This window comes from Myotis brandtii, unplaced genomic scaffold (assembly GCF_000412655.1).
Source record: "Myotis brandtii unplaced genomic scaffold, ASM41265v1 scaffold199, whole genome shotgun sequence".
Classification (NCBI taxonomy): domain Eukaryota; kingdom Metazoa; phylum Chordata; class Mammalia; order Chiroptera; family Vespertilionidae; genus Myotis; species Myotis brandtii.
In genome coordinates, this window is record NW_005357414.1 from 3,919,186 (window position 1) to 3,942,326 (window position 23,141).

The following is a 23,141-nucleotide window of genomic DNA, read 5'->3' on the forward strand; positions in this document are numbered from 1 at the left end:
GACAAAGTAAAAGCAGTCCTATGAGGGAAATTCATAGCATTACAGGCCTATCTCAAGAAACAAGAAAAATCTCAAATAAACAATCTAACTTTACACTTGAAAGAACTTGAAAAAGAACAACAAACAAAGCTCAAAGAGAGTAGGAAGAAGAAAATAATAAAGATCAGAGCAAATAAATGATATGCAGTAAAAAAAAAAGCAATACAAAAGATCATTGAAATAAAGAGCTGGTTCTTTGAAAAGATAAACAAGATCAACAAACCTTTATTCAGACTCATTAAGAAAAAAGAAAAGGACCCAAATAAATAAAATCAGAAATGAAAGAGAAGTAACAATTGATGCCACAGAGATACAAAGGATTGTAAGAATATATTATGAACAACTATGTGCCAACAAACTGGACAATCTGGACAAAATAGATAAATTCTTAGAAATATACAATCATCCATAACTGATTCAGAAAGAATCAGAGAATCTGGACAGAAATATTATAACTAGTGAAATTGAAGCAGTAACCAAAAAACCCCCAACAAACAAAAGACCTGGACCAGATGGATTCACAAGTGAATTTTACCAAACATTCAAAGAACTAATACTTATTCTTCTTACACTATTCTAAAAAACTCAAGAGGAGGGAAGACTCCCATGCTATATTATGAGGCCAGCATTATCCTACTCCAAAACCAGAAAAAGATATTAAAAATAAATAAAATTATAAGCCAATACCCCTAATGAACATAGATGCTAAAATGCTCAACAAAAAAACTATATCCAGCAATACAATCAAAAGATCATATTCCATCATCAAGTGGGATTTATTCCAGGGATGCAAAGTTGATACAATATCAGCAAATGAAATGTGATATAACATATAAACAAAATGAAGGATTAAAACCACATGATCATATCAATGAATGCAGAAAAGTCTTTGATAAAACCCAGCACCCATTTATAATAAAAACTCTCAGAAAAATGGAAACAGAGGGAACATATCTCAATGTAATAAATGCCAAATATCACAAACACACAGCCATTGTCATACTCAATGGGAAAACACTACAAGTGTTTCCTTTAAGATTGGGAATAAGACAGGATGTCCACTTTTACCATTCTTATAAAACCTATTACTGGAAGTCCTGGCCATAGCAATCAGATAAGAAGAAATAAAAGGCATCCAAATTAGAAAAAAAAGAAGAAAACTGTCATTATTTGCAGATGACATGATACTATATACAGAGCACCCTAAAGATTCCACCAGAAATCTTCTAGAACTGACAAATGAATTCAGTAATGTAGCAGGATACAAAATAAATATTCAGAAATCAGTTGCATTTTTATATACCAACTAGAGGCCCGGTGCACGAAATTCATGCACAGTAGGGTCCCTAGCCTAGCTGGTGATCAGGGCCGATAGGGGTCTTCCAGCTACCGGCCAGGGCCTTCCTTCATTCCGCGCTGCCCCCGGTGATCAGCGCACATCATAGCGAGCGATCGAACTCCCGGTCTCCTGGTTGAACTCCCGAGGGGACACTTTGCATATTAGCCTTTTATATATATAGATAATGAGCGATCAGAAAGTGAATCTAAGAAAACAATCGCATTTAAAATTGCATCAAAAAATAAAGACCTAGGGATAAATTTAGCCAAAGTTATAAAAGACCTGTACTCATAAAAATGTAAGACACTTAAGAAAGAAACTGAACCCAGACCCACAGTCACCAAGGACAGATGGCAGAAGATGGAGTGCTGGCAGTGTCTGAGGTACTACATAATAAATGCCAAAACAGAAAAAGGAAGGAAGGAAGGAAGGAAGGAAGGAACTGAAGAAGTTACAAATAAGTGGAAGTATGTACCATGTTCATGGATAGAAAGAATTGACATCATTAAAATGTCCACACTACCCAAAGCCATCTTTAGATTCAATGTAATTCCTGTCAAGATACCAATGGTGTATTTCACAGAATTAGAACAAATGTTCCAAAAATTTATATGGCACCACAAAAGACCCCAAATAGCCACAGCAATATTGAGAAAGAAGAACAAAGTGGGAGGAATCACACTACCTGATATCATACTATACTACAAGGCCATAGTTATCAAAACAGCATGCTACTGGCATAAATACAGACATATAGATGAATGAAACAGAATAACAAGCCCAGAAATAAACCTCTCCTCTATGGTTAATTAATATTTAACAAAGGAGGCAAAACATACAATGGGCTAAAGATAGTCTACTCAATAGATGGCATTGGGAAAATTGGGCATCTGAAAAAAAAAAAAAAAAAGAAAGAAAGAAACTAGACCACCTTCTTACACTATACACAAGAGTAAACTCAAAATGGATTAAAGACTTAAATATTAGACTCAAAACCATAAAAATACTAGAAGAAATCATAGGCAGTATAATCTCAAACATTTTTTGCATCAATATTTTTCCTGATATATTACCTCAGGCAAGGGAAACAAAAGAAAATATAAACAAATGGGACTACATCGAACTAAAAAGTTTTGGCACAGCAAAGGAAACATCAACAAAATGAAAAGACAACCCACTATATGAGAAAACATATTTGCCAATAATACAGCTGATAAGGGGTTAATATCCAAAGCTTCAAAGTACTTATAAAACTCAACACCAAAAAAATCCACAAACAATTCAATTAAAAATGGGCAAAGGTTTTCCCAAAATGGCAGCGGAGTAAGTGAAAGCTGACACTCTCCCAGGACCAAACTGGAATTACAACTAAGATATAGAAAAACCATCCTGAATAATCAAATGAAGACGAGTTGGAGAGAACTCTGATAACTGAGTATGGAAAGTGGAGACCACATAGAGACAGGTAGGAGGGGTGGAGGTGCAAAAGGGCTGGCCAGACTCCCACAGACAGCACCTGAAGTTCTAGAGCAGAGGTTCTCAACCTGTGGGCCGAGACCCCTTTGGGGGTCGAACGACCCTTTCACAGGGGTCACCCAAGACCATCGGAAAACACATATATAATTACATATTGTTTTTGTGATTAATCTCTATGCTTTAATTATGTTCAATTTGTAACAATGAAATTGGGGGTCACCACAACATGAGGAACTGTATTAAAGGGTCGCGGCATTAGGAAGGTTGAGAACCACTGTTCTAGAGGGACATCTCAGCTGTGGGGGGTTCCCACTGAGAACTTTGGGGTCTAAATACCAAGCTGGGCTCCCCAGCCCACAGCACCAAAACTGAGAAAGGTGCCCACATAATATCTGGTGGTGAAAGCAGCAGGGTTGCTGTCTGCCAGTGAGAGACTGCTGGAGATGCAAGCACCTTTTAAAGGGCCAACACACAAAATTTTGTGTGCAGCCACTCACCTTGGGTTCTGGCAGAGGCAGGGCAAGGTGGACTAGAGCTGAATGAGGAGATTTCAGGGTAGGGGGCCCTGGGGTTAGAGTTCAGAAGGCAGCCACCCAGGTTTCCTGTGCTGAGTCATTCCCTCATACTGCAGAGGACATCTTTCTTTGGCAGACCTTTGTCAGCCAGGCAGCTTTTGCCTGGGGGGAGGGGCGGGGGAGCAATTGCCCCACCCTGTTGGAAAACCTCTTGCCCTACCCTGTGGAGTTTACACCTTTCTGTGGTCTATAGCCTGAGGATAATTAAGACTGAGAATAACAATCAGACTGTAGGCAGAGGCTGATCTCTGGAGGCTTTGAGTCTTTGCTTAATCTCCTTCTGGACCTAGGCTAGAAAAAGCAGACTTTGGTGCAAATCTTGGTCCTTTCCAAAGGCACCCAGTCCCAGCAAAGGAAGCCACAGCTGTGGATTGTTAATAGCTCCAAACAGTACTCAGGGTCAATCACAAACAGCGTCTGACATTGTCTTGCCCTAGAGACTGGGGGTAATAGCAGATTTACCTAATACATAGACACAAACCCAAACAGGCAGCCAAAATAGGGAGACAAAAAAAACAAGGCCCAGTAGAGCTAAATGAAATGGAGAGAAGAAATTTATCAGATAGAGAGTTCAAAAAATGGGCAAAGGACCTGAGTAGATACTTCTCAAGGTGGACATACAGTTGGCCAATAGACATATGTAAAGATACTCCAAGTCACTAATCATCAGAGAGATGCAAATTAAAACTACAGTGTGGTATCTCCTTACACCTGTCAAAATCAATAAATGATCAAACAAGAAGAGTTGGCGATGATGTGTAGAAAAGGGAATCCTTGTGCACTATTGGTGGGAATGCAGATTGGTGAAACCGCTGTGGAAAGCAGTATGGAGTTACCTCAAAACATTAAAAATGGAACTACTTTATGACCCAGCGATTCCACTTCTTGGAATATATACAATGGAACCTGAAACACTGATTTTAAAGAACATTTGCACCCCTATATTCATTGCAGTGCTATTTACAATAACCAAGATTTGGAAGTGGCCCAAATGTCCATCAGTAGATGAGTGGATAAAAAAATATGTGGTACATTTACACAATGTAATATTACTTGGTCATTAAAAAATAAGGAAATCTTACCTTTTGCGACAGCATTCATGGACCTGGAGAGCATTATGCTAAGTGAAATAAGCCAGTCAGAGAAAGAAAAGTACCATATGATTTCACTTATATGTGGAATCTAATGAACAACATAAACTAAGAAACAAAATAGAAACAGACTCATAGTTACAGAACAGACTGACAGCGGTCAGAGGAGAGGGGAGCTGAGGGACTGGGTGGAAAATGTAAAGGGATTAAGCAAAAAATAAAGTCATAGACACAGAAAACAGCATGGTGATTACCAAAGGGGAAGTGGGGTGGGTAGAAGTAGAAGGTATAGGGAGGATACATGGTGATGGAAGGAGACTGACTTGTCTTTGGGTGCTGAACACACAATACAATATGCAGTTGGTGTATTATAGAACTGTATACTTGAAACCTATATAATTTTTAACCAATGTCACCCCAATAAATGAAATAAAAATTTTAAATTAAAAAATGAAATTGAATAAAAATAGCAGTATAAGCATGTTATTTAGAAACATAAAATTTATGCCAATAGAAACAGTTAATAGAGCTAAAATTACTTGGCTTTGCTTTAAAAGTGTAGACTATGGCACTAGACTTCCTGGGTTTGAATCCTACTTCTACCCCTTACTAGTTGGGTGACCTCAGTCAAGTCACCCAAGTTCTCTGATGCTCATTCTCTCATTTAAAAAATAGGAAATAATAACAGTGTTTATCTTAAAAAGGTTTCTCAGGACTGAGCTAATACTTAGAATAATGCCCAACAATAAATAAATGCTTAGTATTATTGATGGAGATCAGAAATTGGGGTGAGGAGGGGATTGTTATTTCTTGCAATATGACTATTAGTAATATTTGACTTTTTAATTACACAAGTATTGCTTTAATATAAAGAGCTTTAAATTTTTTTAAGAATAAATTAGAGGTGAGGAAATGGAAAATATTTTAAGAAATTTTCTGTGAAGGAAAGGAAAGTGATAGAGCAATAGCTACAGGAATTGGGAGGTAGAGGAAAGTTGTGGGTATTATTATTATTTTTGATAGGTGAGACATGAATGAGTTTAAAAGTGCGTGTGAGGTCTACTAGAGTGGTGAATAAATTAAAGTAAGGAAAAAGAAGGCATGTAACCAAAGCACAAATGAAGGAAAATCTCTTCCATTATAACCAGAAGGAAGATGAACGTGACGGATGTAGTTGTAAGTATGCCCTGCAGTTTGGAATGGGATATTGAGGAATTTATTATTTCATACCTACCACTCTCTCTGTAAAATATGAGGTAAACTCATTTGCTGAGCATAAGCAGGAAGGTGGCAGGGTTGGAATTTTGAGATGAGTACAGAAAATTTGAAATAGCTATTATTGAAATAAGGAAAAAAGAAAGCTGACCAAAGCAACACGAAGGATTTCAGGTCAGTACTAAGAGCCAAGGTAAGATTAGAGGCCATGAATTTGTGGTGTAGTAGTACCAAAATCTTTGGTTATATGATTTTCTCTAGCAGGGTTCTGCAACTCAAATATAGGCATGGAAAATGTGGGAATAGATGAGTTGGCCTACTATCAGGATGGTGTGATAAAAAGGCAGTGGGGCAAGGGAACTGTGGTTATTAAAGAGAGTAGCTGAAGTGAAAAATCACAGATTCTAAATAGGCCAAAGAAAGAAGTGAAGGCAGTTGTGAAGACAGTCAGTAGCTGGTAGGTAGGAATCAGAACTTAGAGGTCCCAATGAAGCGGAAGAATAAATGTACTGGAAGAAAAACAGACAACTGTAAATACAGAGGTTGTAGCTAGAATTTGCAATGTTTTTATTTATGATCTAAGTGTAATAATAAGTGATGGTGAAGTTTAGCATGTGCGCCATGGAATTGGGTGGATGAAGTGGAGTAGAAGTGAGGGTCACTGGAGGAGGATATGGCAAAGAGCCAGGAGACTAGATGGCTAGAGTATTAGATGGGTCAGCTATGTGGATGCTGCTAACATCACCAAACTAATGGCAGAAACAATAAAAAGAGTACTGTGAACCTGGAGCCAAAGTCTTCAATGAATGAGAAGGAGATAGGAGATCAATTCTGGCCTAATGGGCTCCTATTGACCCTTGAAGCCTTGGTGACTATAATGAACAATGTTTCACTGTAGACTTCAGATTCTTTGCAAATGAAGAACTGATAGGCTGCAGAGGCAGAGAAGGATCACAGAAATCAACAGGGCAATCCATCACCGAGGCTTAGTAACTAACTAGCTGGTAAAATCTTCAGGTGGCAGCTGCTACATACATGCCTGAACAGAATTAAATGACTTTAAGCTGGCCCCTTTTCATAAGAGCAGGCATGTCAAAAGAATATAAGGAACTCACCTCTCAGCAATATTTTTTGCAGACTGGAGAAACCGTGCTTGGTCATTTTCTTTCAGGATATGCTCAGCTTGGTTGATGAGGACTGTTGACCGTTCAAGACACTGGCGGCAATTAGCAACCTGCTGTGCCAACTTTCTCAGTTTCATAACCTTAAAGTAATTAGCAACAGAAAAATAAGAGAAAACATCCAGTGCTTAATTAAAAACAATAAAACAACAGGAAGGAGATCTGCCGCAGTGACTCTAAAAATAAGGCCAATTCACATTAATATCCAATGGTCTCTTTACTAACCATTCACCTTCTCACCCTACCCTCTATGTCTGTCATGCCAACCCCTCCTCCTACCTACAGCCTGCTTACTTACCCTGCAACACAGTCATATACTCTGTGATTATCTGCTCCTCTTTTTATTGATAACGTTAATTTTTCTGGTCATAAAAGCAATGCGTGCTCATATAGAAAATGTAGAAAATAGCCCTAGCTGGTTTATTCAATGGATAGAGCATCTGCCTGAGGACTGAAAGGTCCCGGGTTCAATTCTGGTCAAGGGCAGGTACCTCGGTTGAAGGCTTGATCCCCGGCCCAGGTCAGGGTGTATGTGGGAAGCAACCAGTCAATGTGTCTCTCTCACATCAATGCTTTTCTCTCTGTGTCTCTCCCTCTCCCTTCCATTCTCTCTAAAAATCAATGGAAAAATATCCTCGGGTGAGGGTTGACAAAATAAAGAAAGAAAGAAAAGAAAAGAAAAGGAAAATATAAAAAGATACCCTACCACCCAGGGATCATAGTTTACATTTTATTGTCAATACATTTTCACATACATGTTTAATAAAAAGTACCTCCTCTTTCTTTATGAGGCTCTACATTTCTATGTATATATTTTTCCAAGTATCTTTACACATACCTGTGTGTTCACAGATCTGTGTTCCCGAAAACTTCAGTTCCTGTGTTAGCTGGAACCACCCAGTATGGCATAAAGTATTGGTCACCACTCCAGGCTCTCATAACATCTCACATTGTATACACCGCATGAAGTTTTAATCACTACACTGACCAGCAGACTCACAATTCTAAAACCATATAGATTCATGGAGTCTCATACCTGACTTTCTTGATCATGATTCTTCAGTTCTCAAGCTAAAAACCTAGAAGTCTTCTCTCGGTCCTTCATCTTTTCTATCTAATCAATTGATGATTCCCATAATTTCCTTCTAGAGATGCCTGTTATGTTCTTCCCTTCAGTTAGTACTGCCACTTCTCTGGGTTAGGTCTTCATAAACTTATACCAAGAATCATTCCATAAGTCTCTGAACTTGCTTCCTATATACCCTGCACACCTCTGTCATATCAATCAGTCTTTTCTCTTCCTAAGAAACTAGAATGGTTTACCTATGTCTTTCAGATTAATCCCAAAGTCCTTATCATAGCATTCATGGTCCTTCCATGATTCTGGCCCACATTCCTACCACTATATTTTTCCTTATATTGACTTATACTAGTAACATACATACAGCAAAGCACCCAAATGTGAAGTGTGCAACTCAATGATTTTTTGCATATACAGATACCCACGTTACTACCAACCAGGTAAAGATAAAGAATGTTTCCAATGCCCTAGAACTGCCAGCATTTTTATGGGATTCGCAGCATTAAGCCAAACATTGCTTCTTTGCCTCTCTCCCTGAAACCTCATTTCTTCTTGCTTTCATGATCCAAATTCAAACTAGAATCTTCAGCATAAAACCTTAACTTTTGTAAAGTCAACTTTGCCTTGACCTCACTGAAGTGCTGTGCTTTACCTTTGTCTCTTTGATTTTGACAGCAATCATTTGCTTCCTCTGCTGGATGATCTCTACCAACTCGTCACATTCTTCCATAAGTTTTGCCTCATGCATAGCAGTATTCACCTGCCAAGAAAGTCCAGAATATTACACAGTGATTGCTGCCTTTGTCCTCTGCTGGATCTCTGAAAGGTTCAGACTGACAGCTAAACATGCACAACTTCTTCCATACCTCCCTCATAAGATCCACTCCTAGAAGAAGGGTAGAGATGATGATATTAATGATGCAAGGGCATTGAAGCACCACAGACAGGAAACTCTCCGGCCTCTGGTAGATCATGATGATTAATGGAAGGCTGGGCAGAAGGACAGATGAGATGGGGGCATATTATTCCCACTGTGCAATTCCCATTACTCCAGCACCCTGTCCTCCTGCTGTTCTTTTGGAAAGAGGGTAAGGAAATTTAAGTACGTCAGGGAAAGAGTATTCCTCTTCACAGGAGCAATGATATCAAGATAATATTACAACAACATATTTCTACCATCCTAACAAAAATGTTTTCAGTTTTCCTTATTCCCTTCTAATTTTAAAATATATGAATGTACAGCTATATATTCACAATAAATACATGAGTGTAGATAAATTTTCACATAGTTGTCATCATGTCTCAGTAGATATTTCTCACCTTGAGCTGTCCAGTATCTGAATACCTTTCTGGTTTGGGGACACTTGCTACATCAAAGTATTTCCATTGCAAAATCAGGGTGAGATTAGGGAAAAAGAGCCATCATTGTTGATTATTTTTCTATATACTTATTTTTCCTTCTTTCCATCTCTACTAACACTAGATGGTATGAAGCTCCAAAAAGGGTTAAATGAGAGCAGGGGAACTTTGGGCTACCCAAGTGTAAAGGAAAAGGAAAGGGAAATCAACTTACATCTTTTAAACACTTAATGTACCAACTACATTATAGATAAATTATTACATGTAATTATCATAAACACTTTATAATATAGAGCCATTTTATCCCCATTTTGCAGATGGGGAAACTGGGGCTCAGAGACTTTTAGTGACTTGCTCAAGATCACACAGCTAGTAAGTGGTAAAACCAAAATTCAAACTGAATTCTATCAAGTGAGACCCTTGGGCTGGCTGGGTGGGCAGACGAGGTTCAGTTCTATTTCAGCAGCACACAGAGCAGTCACACCTGGAAGCACAATCATTCCAAGAGTCTATTCAAGGATCACTCAAACAGAGCTCTAGAATGCTGAGGAACAGACAATGGGTTACTTGAGCATCAAACGTCAAGGGGCCAGATGTGCTTCATTAGCAAGGTAGAGCTGCATTTCCAATTGCTAGCTCTCTTCATAGAGTTACTTCATATATTCTCAGAAAAACACCTGTCACTGGACTCTGCTGCCTCCTCTCTTATCCTCTAAGGTCCCCAATTAGCCAATTGTCTGTTTTATTCTTAACTGAAATAAAATGTGCTTGCTGAATTTCAACCTTATTTTGTTTTACTTCCATTTTCAAGGGGGAATGCTAAAATGAGAGTTTCCACTTATTCTGAATGAACAGTCCCACGCTGCCCATTCTAATTTTTTTTCTGATTCCTCACCCTTTCTCTAAATTGGATCTACCTTTCCAAGGAAATAATCTCACCCTCTCAAGGAACTCCTTCTCATGTGAGAATAAGAGATGCATCTATTCATTCAGTGCTCCCTGGATCTGTGCTTAGAGTATCTGGACACTTAGACTATTTTTATTTATAGTTTCTTTTTGAGGCTGCTGATGGTGTAGGTTTAGTGTCTTGTGTCTTATAATTTAGGCTTTGGAATAACCTTTACATAATACTCACTATATGCCAGGTACTGTCTTAATCAGTTTACATGTACAGTCAGCCCTCCATATCTGCATGTCCGGCATCCTTGAATTCAACCAACCACAGATTGAAAATATCCGGGGCAGTTACATTGTAGCCCAGCCAGTGTGGCTCAACTGGTTGAGCATCATCCATGCACCAGGAGGTCACTGGTTCAGTTCCAGGTCAGAGCACATATTTCTATCTCTCTCTACCTTCCTCTCTCTGAAATCAATAAAAACATATTTTTAAAAAATGTTACATTGTTGCTGATGTGTACTATGTAGTTAGTCCTATGAGGCTGCATCTGTGCTGAACATGTACAGACTATTTTTTCTTATCATCATCCCCTAACCAATACAGTATAATAACTATTTACATAGCATTTACATTGTATTAGGAATTATAAGTAACTGATAGATTATTTAAAGCATAGGGGAAGATGTGTGTAGGTTATATGTAAATACTATGCCATTTTATATAAGGGTCTTGAGTATTCACAGATTTTGGTATCTGTGAAGGGTCCTGGAACCAGTCCCCTACAGATACAACTGTAGTAGTTCTTTCCATCACCAAAACAACTCAATGAGGCAGGTACCATTCATTTCATTTTACAGTTGAGAAAACCTGAGCACAAACAAAGTGACTTGCTCAAGGCCACACCTCTAGTAAGTGGCAGAGATGGGATTTGGACCCAGGATATCCAACTGGAGTCTACACCTGTTTTTAAAAGTTTTAAATATGTTTTTACTGATTTCAGAGAGGAAGGGAGAGGGAGAGAGAGATAGAAACATTAATGATAAGAGAGAATCATTGATCGGCTACCTCCTGCATGCCCCCTACTGGGGACTGAGCCCACAACCCAGGCATGTGCCCTGACTGGGAATCAAACCATGACCTCCTGGTTCATGGGGCAACACTCAAGCACTAATCCATACTGGCCGGGCATGCGGGCATGGAGTCCAAACCTTTAACCATCACACTATACTTCCTCCCAAGATGAGTGTAACAAAATCCCTATCTTTAATTTCTGACCATTGTTCCTTCTTTTGTACATCCATCTTTATTCTGTCTTCCCATTCTCTTTAGTCATTTCATACTACTTATTGTTCCCCTACATTCCTTGTACCTCCGTGTCTTGTGCCTTTACTCAAGACACTCCTTTAAGTCATTTCTCTCTTTGTTTATTGAACAAACTTCTACTTATCTTTTCAGGTCCTGGTCAAAGATCACTACTTCTGTAACTATTTCTCACCTGCTTTAAAAATGAATTGGTCTCCTGCCCTAACTGGTTTGGCTCAGTGGATAGAGTGTCGTCCTGTGGACTGAAGGGTCCCAGGTTTGATTCCGGTCAAGGGCATGTACCTTGGTTGTGGGCACATCCCCAGTAGGGGGTGTGCAGGAGGCAGCTGATCGATGTTTCTCTCTCATCGATGTTTCTAACTCTCTATCCCTCTCCCTTCCTCTCTGTAAAAAATCAATAGAATATATTTTTAAAAAAATAATTGGTCTCTTATTTATATTCCTATAATACTTTATATGTAAGTTAATTATACTATTTACTGCCTTATGTCATAGGTACTCATTAGTCTGTCTTTTCTACTCAAACATGAGCTCTGGAGGCCAGGGGTTGTGTTTTATTTGCCAGCATAGTGAGTGGCATATGGTAGATGTTCAGTAAATATTTGTTGAATTGAATTGAATGAGAGGAGAAATGCAACTCACTGCTTGCTAGACATGTCCATGTGTTTACTCAAGTTACCCTAAACTCAGTATGTCTAAAAACAAACTCATCATCTTCCCTCTAAATCTGACCTTTACTCCTGATTTTCTTTTTTTGTTAATGTTACTATCATTATTGCAGTTTTTCAGGTTTAGTTACCTGTGACTGCTCCTTCTCCTTCTTCCCCCACATAAATCCATAGCAGTCCCAAGTCCTTCCATCCTTTTCTTTTTAATTTCACTAAGTTCTTCTGGTAATACAATGAGGCTCTGAGCCAAGGGACCAATAAGTTGAAGTTTGTATCACCCTTTAGGGCTATTATTGTAAAAACCTCATTAATTCATCCCCCTACCTCCATAATCATCCCTTTGCCCCATCCTATACCCAGAAACCAAAAAAATCATGATCATCTTCATCATCAAACATGTATTAATCATGTCTTTTGTGCAATGCCCTCAATAAATTTGCTATCTGGCTAGTGAAAAGCCTTACATATAAAACAAATAAGTCAAGGTAGCATAAAATAAATACCACGGAGTGATGTAGATTATAATCTATAGAAATTAAAGAAAAAGATCATTCTTGGTGGGAAAGTAGAGAAAAATTGCCTGAATGAAATGTGACTTGAATTGAGCCTGAATGATGGATAGCACACAGATTAAAAGAAGAGAAGGAGGGAAATTTTCAGCCAAGCTAATATGATTGAGCCTTGTTTTTTAGTTAATATGGTATCTTTGTAAAGTATTTTTTGGAAGAAGGAGGGTAAAAAGGTCATAGAATGACCATAGTTAACTTTTTAAAAAGATGTACTGGGTCCAGATCCATGATGGTGGTAAAATAGGTGGATGTTACATTCACCTCCTCCCAGGACCAAACTGGAATTACAATTAAAATATAGAACAATCAACCTAAATAACCAATTGAAGAATAACTGAATAGAAGACTTATAACCAAGGATTTATAGAAGCCACATTGAGACTGGTAGAAAGGGCAGAAACGTGAAAAGGGCTGGCCCTACTCCCATGGAAGGTGGCTGAGGTTCTGGAGAAATATCTCAGTAGCAAAGGTTCCCTCTGAGCAGCTGGGGTCTCAACTGAATGCTGGACTCCCCAGCCCAGAGTACCAGAACCAGTAATAGGCACCCAAATAATATCTGACTGTGAAAATTGAGGGAGAGACAGGAGTCTGCTAGAGACAAGTGCCCACCTAAAGGGCCAATGCACAAAATCTCATTTGCAATCACTCACCCTGGCAAACATTAACGACAAAGAGAGAATCTTAAAGGCTGCAAGAGAGAGAGACAGAGAGTTCCCTACAAGGTAGTTCTCATTATATTATCACATTATTTCTCAACAGAAACACATCAGGCCAGAAGGGGATGCAATGAAGTATACAAAGTGATGCAAAGCAAGGGACTGGATCTAAGAATACTCTATCCAGCAAGGCTATCATTCAAAATTGAAGGGGAAATCAGGAGCTTCACATACAAAAAAAGGATAAGGGGGTTTATCACTACCAAGCCAGCAATGCAAGAAATGCTAAAGGGACTGTTGTAAAAAGAAGAAATAGAAAGGGAAGAAGAAAATAATAAAGAATAAAAGGAATGAAAGGCATAAAGAATAAAAATGGCTACAAAAAGTACCTATCAATAATAACCTTAAACATAAATGGATCAAATTCTCTAATCAAAAGACACTGAGTGGATGAATGATAAGAAATCATGACCCATATATATGCTGTCTACAAGAGACCCACCCCAGGACAAGGGACAGACACAGACTGAAAGTGAAGAGATGGAAAAATATTTTTCAGGCAAATGGAAATGAGAACAAGGCTGAGATGGCAATACTTATATCTGACAAAATAGAACTCAAAGTGAAGGCCATAACAAGAGATAAGGAAGGTCACTTCATAATACTAAAGGGATCAATACAACAAGAGTATATAACTCTGGTAAACTTATATACACCCAATAAAGGAGCACCCAAATACATAAAAAACTTCTGGAAGATATCAAGGGAGAGATCAAAAGTAATACAATCATTTTAGGGAACTTAGTGAGAACATCAACAACATAGAAAAGGACCAGTTAGAAATGAAGGATATACTAAGTGAAATGAAGAATAATTTACAGGGAATCAACATCAGAGTAGAGGGTGCCAAGAATCAAATCAGCGATTTGGAATATGAGGAAGCAAAAAACACCCATTGGGACAACAAAAAGAAAAAAAGAATAAAAAAATGTGGAAATCATGTAAGGAGCCTTTAGGACAACTTCAAGTGTACCAACATTCACAAAATGGGGTTGCCAAAAGAAGAAGAGAGGGATCAAGAAATTAAAAACTTATTTGAAAAAATGACGGAAAACTTCCCTTACTTGATGAAAGAAATATTAGTTCAGGAAGTGCAGAGAGTCCCAAAAAAGATGAACCCAAAGAGGCCCACACCAAGACACATCATAATTAAAATGCCAAAGGTTAAAGACAAAAAGAGAATCTTAAAAGCAGCGAGAGAAAAGCAGTGTTACCTACAATAGAGTGCCCACATAACTCTTAACTGATTTCTCAACAGGAACTTTGCAGGTCAGAAGGGAGTGGCAAGAAATATTCAAGGTGATGAAAAGCAAGGACCTACAACCAAGATTAGTCTACCCAGCAAAGCTATCATTTAGAATTAAAGATCAGATAAAGAGCTTCTCAGACAAGAAAAAGCTAAAGGAGTTCATCACCACCAAACCAGTATTACATGAAATGTTGAAGGGTCTTCTTTAAGAAGAAGGGGAAAAATATGAACAAAAAAATGGCAATATATATGTATCTATCAACAATTGACTCTAAAAATCAAAATAAATGAACAAGGAACCTAATTAACAAAATAAACTGATGAATAAAATAGTACCAGAGGCATGGAAACATGGAAGAAACTGACGAATTTCAGAAGGAAGGGGGGTGTAAGAAGAGCTTAACCAAAGAACTTATATGCATACATGCATTACCCATGGACACAGACAATAGGGTGTTGAAAGCCTGGGGTGAGGCTGGATCTGGTTGGAGGGGGGCAATGGGGGAAATAGTGGGGGAACATCTGTAATACTCAACAATAAATATTTTTTTTAAAAAGAAATAATGACTAAAAACTTCCTTAACATGGTGAAAGAAAAAGACACACAAATTCAAAAAATGCAGATAATCTCAAACAGGATGAACACAAAATGGCCCACACCAAGACACATCATAATTAAAATGGTAAAGGTTAAAATAAAGAGAGAATCTTAAAAGCAGCAAGAGAGAATCAGTTAGTTACCTACAAGAAAGCTCCCATAAGGCTGTCAGCTCATTTCTCAACAGAGGGGATTGGCATGAAATATTCAAAGTAATGAAAAGGACCTACAACCAAGAGTGCTACTTTACCAAGCAAGGTTATAATTTAACATTGAAGAAGAGATAAAGAGCATCCCAGACAAGAAAAAGCTAAAGGTGTTTCCTACCATCAAGCCAGTATTACAAGAAATGTTAAGGGGCCTTCTTTAAAAAGAAGGTGGAGGGGGGAAGTGGAGAAGGAGAAGGAGCAGGGGAAGGAAGACAGACAAATACAGCTAAAAGAATAAATGCAATAATACTTTACTATCAACAATCACTTTAAATGGCTTCAATACTCCAATCAAAAGACATAGGGTAATGATTTCACTAATATGTGGATTCTAATAAACAAAATAAACTGATGAACAAAATGGAACCAGAAACATGGATTCATGGAACAGAATGTCAGGTGCCAAATGAGAGGGGGTGGAGCTGACTAAATAAACAAAGTGAAAAGATTAGCTAAAGAACATATATGCATACCCCATAGATACAGACAATAGTGTGGTGAAGGCCAAGGAAGGGGGAGGTGGAGTTGGGTGGAGGAGGGCAAGTGGGTGGAAATGGGGGACTTCTGCAATAGTGTCAACATTAAAATTTTTTAATAAAGAAGACATAGGGTACCTCAATGGATAATAAAATAAGATAAACATTATAAAAGTACTATAGTAGATATATTTTGTAGAAAAAATGTAGATTGAAGTGAGGGATTTAGAGCAGAATTTGGACAGTTGCACCGGGTGAGATATAACAGCCAGGCACAACTTTGAGAGCAGAGCAGGAAGCTGGCTGAAGAGGCAAAATCCCAAGCTAAAGGCAAAGCACTGACATTAAAATCTTTCCATGTCAAGAAGCAGCCTGAAAGAGCAGGGTCCTTAAGTGTTTTCTGAACAGGAAACACTCCAGGGAAAAACTATCTTCATGATGTGAATAAAATATCTCAAATTGCTTAGAAGGCGCTTGAAAGGCCTGGTAGTTTCCTTGTCTGCAGTTTTCTTTGAATTTACAGTATGGTATTTCACTTGCTTATTAAACCTTAGTTGAAAATTACTGGGGATTATCTTGATTAGCATTCTTGGTTGGTTAGTTGGTTGGTTGATTTGTAGAAGACTCCAGCTCTTTATTCGGCCTTTGTTCTTTGATTGCGTTATTCACTAACCCATGGTCCGCAAACAGCGGCTTGCGAGCCACATGCGGCTTTTTGGCCCCTTGAGTGTGGCTCTTCCTAAGCCTTAGGAGTACCCTAATTAAGTTAATAACAATGTACCTACCTATATAGTTTAAGTTTAAAAAATTTGGCTCTCAAAAGAAATTTCAATCGTTGTACTGTTGATATTTGGCTCTGTTGACTAATGAGTTTGCTGACCACTGGGTTAGTGCATTTAACTAAATGGCTTTATGTCTGTGAAAAACTCTATGCTGCCTGAAAATACTAATATGCTAATCTTGACAACCTACTTGTGTAAATCTCTCTATCCCAAAAAGACTTCTGGGCAGTTTCTGATGTTTAAGACTGAGTCTCAGAGCCAGTCTTCTAAGACATAAGCACCAGGGAACACAGGCAATCCTAAAGTCTCCAGGTCCTCTTCTCTGCTCTATGCTTTTTTCTTTCTTCTCAATGGCCCACCCTACTCGATTTCCTGAACGTCTTTCCTACCTCCCAGCCCAAAGATTAAACCCTAATCTGAAAGAAAAACTTCCCTAAATGATGTTTAGAGAATTTGAGTCAGACCCAATGTTCCCCAATTTGCACCCTTCCCTGACACAAACACACATGTCCTCTGTTTGAAGGATTTTACTGCTGGTCACTACAAGAAAATTAATATATAGGAGTTTACAAAAGGCACAGGATGCAAAGGTTTAACAGATGGTGAAATGTTACTTTGGTAATTGTTTCTATTCTGCATTGAAATGTAAATGGACTAGATCTTTTTACCCTTTTTACCTCAGAGAGTGTATTTGATAGTTTCTAGGGTGATATCTCAAACACTTATTCTATAGATATTTTATTCCTAGGTTTAAAGTTCACCAGCCTTCCCTATATCCCACCTCCATGAGAAAGTTCTACTCATCCCCTCCCCTCAGCTCAGTCATATCATCAGTCCTGCAGAGCACTGCACAGGAGTTCAGAAGGAACTGAGATTTCCTGTTCAGGTGGGACAATATATATGAATACTGGATGAGCCCTATACCCAGACTCAAATGAAATTCATTTGTAGAGTAATACAACTCCTCGTTGGCATCTCCACCCCAGGACCGCCCCCCCTACACAGTCAATTCCATCTTATTTTATTCCCTGAAACCTTCTGCCCAAATTGATTGTTCCCTTCCACCTAGAAGATTTTTGAAAAGCCATTTATAAAAATTATTTAGGGAAGTTTTTATTTCAGCAATTTGGTAAGTGCCTGCACCATATACAAGGCATTATGCAGGTTCCTAAGTGGGACAGAATTATGAAAAAATTCAGCTTCTGCCTTCAAGGCACTTACAATCTGGTGGGGAAGATGAGTGTGAATTCAGCTAATTACAATCGAAGGAATAGCAGAACAAGTAATATAATAGAATATAACCAAAGCTCTATGAGAACACAGAGGAAGGAAAACTCATTTTGCCTATAGAAAAAGACAATCAGGGGATTAGGAAAGGTTTAATGTAGCTGAGTTGCTCTTGAAGGATGAGCAAAGACTTGGGTGCACACAGAATTGAGGTTTAAGGGGAGAGAATTCCAGACAAAGAGAATGATGTGAATAGCATGAGTAAAAACACAGGTAGGAAAGTAGAGAAGGTGTTTGGGTAAAGCATATCTAACAAATGCAAGAGAAGAAAATAAGGGTAGAAACGGAGGTTGCAGACATATTATGGACACCTGTGCTGTCCCTTTGAGACTTTGAGTGTACCTGGATACAAAATCAGGATCTTAACACTATAATAACATCTTAACTATTGTTAATTAACACCTTAGTTGAGAACAAAGTGGGGAGAAAAAGCAGGCACAATACTCAAAGAAGTGGGAGGGCACAACAAACTTCTGACTTGCGTTATTGCCCAGGACCACTCAAGTGACCATTATACCACCATCTCAGATTCTACAATATCAAAGACAAAAGACTAAGGTGGGCTTCATTCAACATGCAGTCACTTTCTGTGTAAAGGAGATGAGAAGGAAAAGTGAGAGGTAAATTGAACATCTTAGGGATTATCAACGAGTTAGGAACAGCTTTGTCACCTTACTGAGCTGCAACTAAGTCATTACTGTCTTATAACAATGCAGTCAAGCAAACACAATGTTTTCTCTATATCTATGAATTTGATTATAGTTAATTATAGGTTCCTTAATTATAGTTAATAAACAACAATGTATTGTATACTTGAAAGTTTCTAAGAGAGTGGATCTTAAATGTTCTCACCACAAAAAAGGGTAACTATGTGAGGTGATGGATGTATTAACTAACCTTGCTGTGGTCTATATATATATATATATAGCCTATAAAGATATAATATGTTAATTAGACCGAATGGTAGAATGACCTTCTGGAACAACCTTCCAGAATGACCTTCTGGAATGACCAGTGGATGGGGCTACAGGGCTGTGATACAGCCGGGGCTGTGAGGGCTGAGCCCCTTGCACGAAATTCGTGAATACAAATTTCTAGTTATAAGACGAATAAATTCTGGGGATGTAATGTACAGCATGGTGACTATGGTTAACAATGCTGTATTGTATAATTGAAATTTGCTAAGAGAGTATATGTTAAAAGTTTTCACAATGCACACACACACAAATTGTAACTGTGTGAGGTATGGATGTGTTAACTAACCTTATTGTGATAATCATTTCACAATATATACATGTATCAAATTATTATGTTGCAAAACTTAAATGTACACAATGTTATATATCAATTATATTTCAACTAGAGGCCTGGTGCACAAAATTCGTGCACTGGGGGGGGGAGGGTTGTCCCTCAGCCCAGCCTGCACACTCTCCAATCTGAGATATCCCTCTCACAATCTGGGACTGCTGGCTCCCAACCGCTCACCTGCCTGCCTGCCTGATTGCCCCTAACCACTTCTGCCTGCCAGCCTGATCACCCCCTAACCACTCCCCTGCCGGCCTAATTGACGCCTAACTGCTCCTCTGCTGGCCCGATTGCCCCCAACTGCCCTCCCCTGCTGGCCTGGTCATCCCTAACTGCCCTCCCCTACAGGCCCGGTACCCCCCAAATGCCCTCCCCTGCAGGCCTGGTCGCCCCCAACTGCCCTCCCCTGCCAGCCATCTTGTGGTGGCCATCTTGTGATGATATGGGGGTGGCCATCTTGTGACCACACAGGGCGGCCATCTTGTGTGAGGGTGTGATGGTCAATTTTATATCATCTCTTTATTATATAGGATAAAGCTGGAAAAAGTAACAAAACATGATATTAGTGAAGGGGATATAGCACCTACAGTGGCAACATTTAAGCTATTAATCCAGATCATGCTTTAAAGGGCAGTATCTCACACATACACACACACCACCACCAACAACAATCTTTTTATCAGGAAAGTTCAAATGTATAAAAGGAAGAGGAAAATGGGACAATATTCTTTTTTGTGTTCTAAAGCAAAACACTGCAACATATTAAAGATAGCCCTTATAGCTTTACATAAAAATAATTAAATCAACTATGGCTGTTTTTCTTTAAATGGATTTTATCTGCTTTTTAGATTTGGTTGGGGAAAGTGGTCACTTAAAGTAATAAAGGATATGTAAAGCTATTGATAAGATTTTTTAGTCCCCAGTATTGGAAAAACTGCAGTTTAGGAGGCAAAAAGAATTACTGAGGCACAGTGAACAACTTACTGATTCAGTGCCTAAGTTTATTTTTTTAATGGAGGAGGGGATGAGGGGTTGGAGGGTAAAGGTAGGTGGGGGATAGAGGTGCTGAAGTTATAAAAGTAGTGTGCATGGGGAGGTGGCGGGCAGGCTGTCCTTAGAAGTGTAAGAATCTTAGTATATTGGGCTCAGGAATTCATGCTGTAGGAGGCCTCCTGACAGACATAGACGTCAACCAACAGACACATTTCCTGTCAGATTGTGGGTGCTTATGATGCACTATGCAATGTTCTAATTGTTTCATATATTTTTACCCATTTGTTTTTCATATTAACCCTATGAAGGTGGCACTATTATTATCGCTGTCATTTAACAGAAGAAACTAAGAAATATAGAAGTTATGTAATTACCCAAGTTCATATAACTAGTAAATGGCAGGGCCAGGATTTGCACCCAAGCAATCTAGCTCTTGCCCATGATTATAACCACTGAGTGTGTGTGAGAGAGATAGAGACAGACAGAGACAGAGACAGAGAGAAGCAGAGAGACTGTGCTCACAGATATATTTCTTTTCCTCTCAGAGTTGCCTCTCAATATAATCACATTCCTTAGTTAACCATTGCAAACATGTTGTGTAACTCCTTCCTGAATTCAAAAATACGTTGTTTATTAATGCATATAATTTAATATTTAGAAACCATATAATGTGCACATTTTTACATGGACACACATACATATTCCATGTTTATTTTACCCTAAGCCTAACTAATAAAAATATTGCAACAGAGAGAGAGAACAATTTACTACATATACATCATTTAAGAATGGCCTTGTGCCACATAGCTATTCTGTCCTCTATTCTCAGGGATCAGACCTTCAAGCCTTTGTAGCCTTACATTTAGTTTACTTTCTCCCACATATTCTCTTTCTACATAACTAGAACATGCAAGGAAAAGAATAGAGAGGTATAATCTAGGTTTTCAACTGGAATTCTATAGCTATAGCTATAAATCCTACAAGAGATGAGGAGATGAGGCAGAAACCTTTCTATCTCTTTAGAACCACAAATTGTTAGAAAAGACTCAAGAAATCATCTATCTTGTCACTTTACAGAGAGAAATGTAAGGTCCTGAGAGAAGGGCTTACCCACCATCATATTATTGATCAATGACAGAACAATGCTGGAGCCAGATCTTTTGACTCCCCATCCAATGTTCTTTTCATGCTACTGCTTGTTTTGTAAGCCCCTCTGAAGATATAAAACTCCCTGAATTGCACCCTTGTGTATTTATCCTAAAAATAAGAACATTTATATCTATGCAAAAAACTTACAGAATATTCATAACAGCTTTATTTGTATTAGCCCACAGCAAGAAACCACCGAAATGCTCTTCAGTGGGAATGGGGGACATGGATAAACAAATTGTGGAACATCAGTAATAAAACAATAAAATACTATTTATACAATAACTTGAATGGATCTCTGTGGCAGTATGATGAGTGATGATAAATAAATCACAATATCCTACATACTATATGATCCCATTTACATAACATTCCACAAATTACAAAACCATAGTGATGAACAACAGACCAGTGGTTGCAGGTGGGCAGATGTGACTGTAAAGAAGTAGCACAGCCCTAACTGGTTTGGCTCAGTGGATAAAGCGTCGGCCTGCGGACTCAAAGGTCCCAAGTTCGATTCCGTCAAGGGAATGTACCTTGGTTGTGGTCACATCCCCAGTAGGTAGTGTGCAGGAGGCAGCTGATCAATGTTTCTCTCTCATCGATGTTTCTAACTCTCTGTCCCTCTCCTTTCCTCTCTGTAAAAAATCAATAAAATACATTTTTTAAAAAGGAGTAGCACAAATAAGTTTTGGTGGGTGATGAAGCTGTACTGTTCAAATTATGATGGTGATTACACAAATCTATACATGTGATAAAGTTCATGGAACTATGTACCCTCCCCTGTACCCCAAAAGGTTGAGTTCATGTAAAAACTGATGAAATTCAAATGAGGTTTGTGGTTTGCTTAGTAAAATATTGTGCCAATGACAGTTTCCTGGTTGTGATAGTTAATGTGGTCATGTATGATGTTAACATTGGGGAAGAATATGTGAAAGATATGTGGGAATTCTCTGTATTATTTTAGCAACTCCTATGTGAGATTAAACTTATTTCAAAATGTAAAAGAGAAAAAGAAGAAAAACTCTATAAGTCCCATAATGTTTCGGGCAGGTGTGGTGAGCCAACATTTACATAGTTTTCCGAAGTTATAATTAATAGATTTTCAGGACTTTGTCCAAATGGCATCTCATCTCACACCCCACTCTGTACCCTAGTTTATTTTTATCCATAGCACTTATAACCCTCAATAAAAATATAGCCATTTATTGTGTCTCCCCCAAAGAGAATGTAAGCTTCTCAAGGTTAAGGTCTTTGTTTTATTCATTCCTGCATCCCCAACATCTAGAATAATGCCCAGCACACTGTAAATACTCAACAAATATGTGTTGAATGAATGTGAGTGTGTTGGCTCTGAAATAAGAGCTCAATGAGAAATTGTATACTTAATTACATGAGACCAACTTCCATTACACTTTCTTTTTACACATTACTCAAACTGGTAATTTTGTTCTGTCATTTACATATTGTTTGCTGCATTAGGAAAGATTTGGAAAGACGCTGAAATAATAACTTAGGTCTAGGAGACAACATATTCTGAAATGGTTCCTTACCCAATGTTGA

At 38.4% G+C, this 23,141-nt stretch overlaps 1 protein-coding gene across 3 annotated transcripts in view; it reads right to left on the bottom strand.

Moving 5' to 3' along the window:
- Nucleotides 1-23,141, bottom strand: part of MID2 (midline 2) — a 107,007-nt gene that overhangs the window by 15,031 nt on the left and 68,835 nt on the right. For all 3 annotated transcript variants that reach the window (XM_005865220.2, XM_005865219.2, XM_005865218.2), the window contains exons 4-5: nt 8,650-8,757; nt 6,851-6,999 (exon numbers count right to left, since the gene is read on the bottom strand). In XM_005865220.2, coding sequence (XP_005865282.1) covers nt 6,851-6,999; nt 8,650-8,757 — 257 coding nt within the window. The remainder of the gene's footprint in view (nt 1-6,850; nt 7,000-8,649; nt 8,758-23,141) is intronic.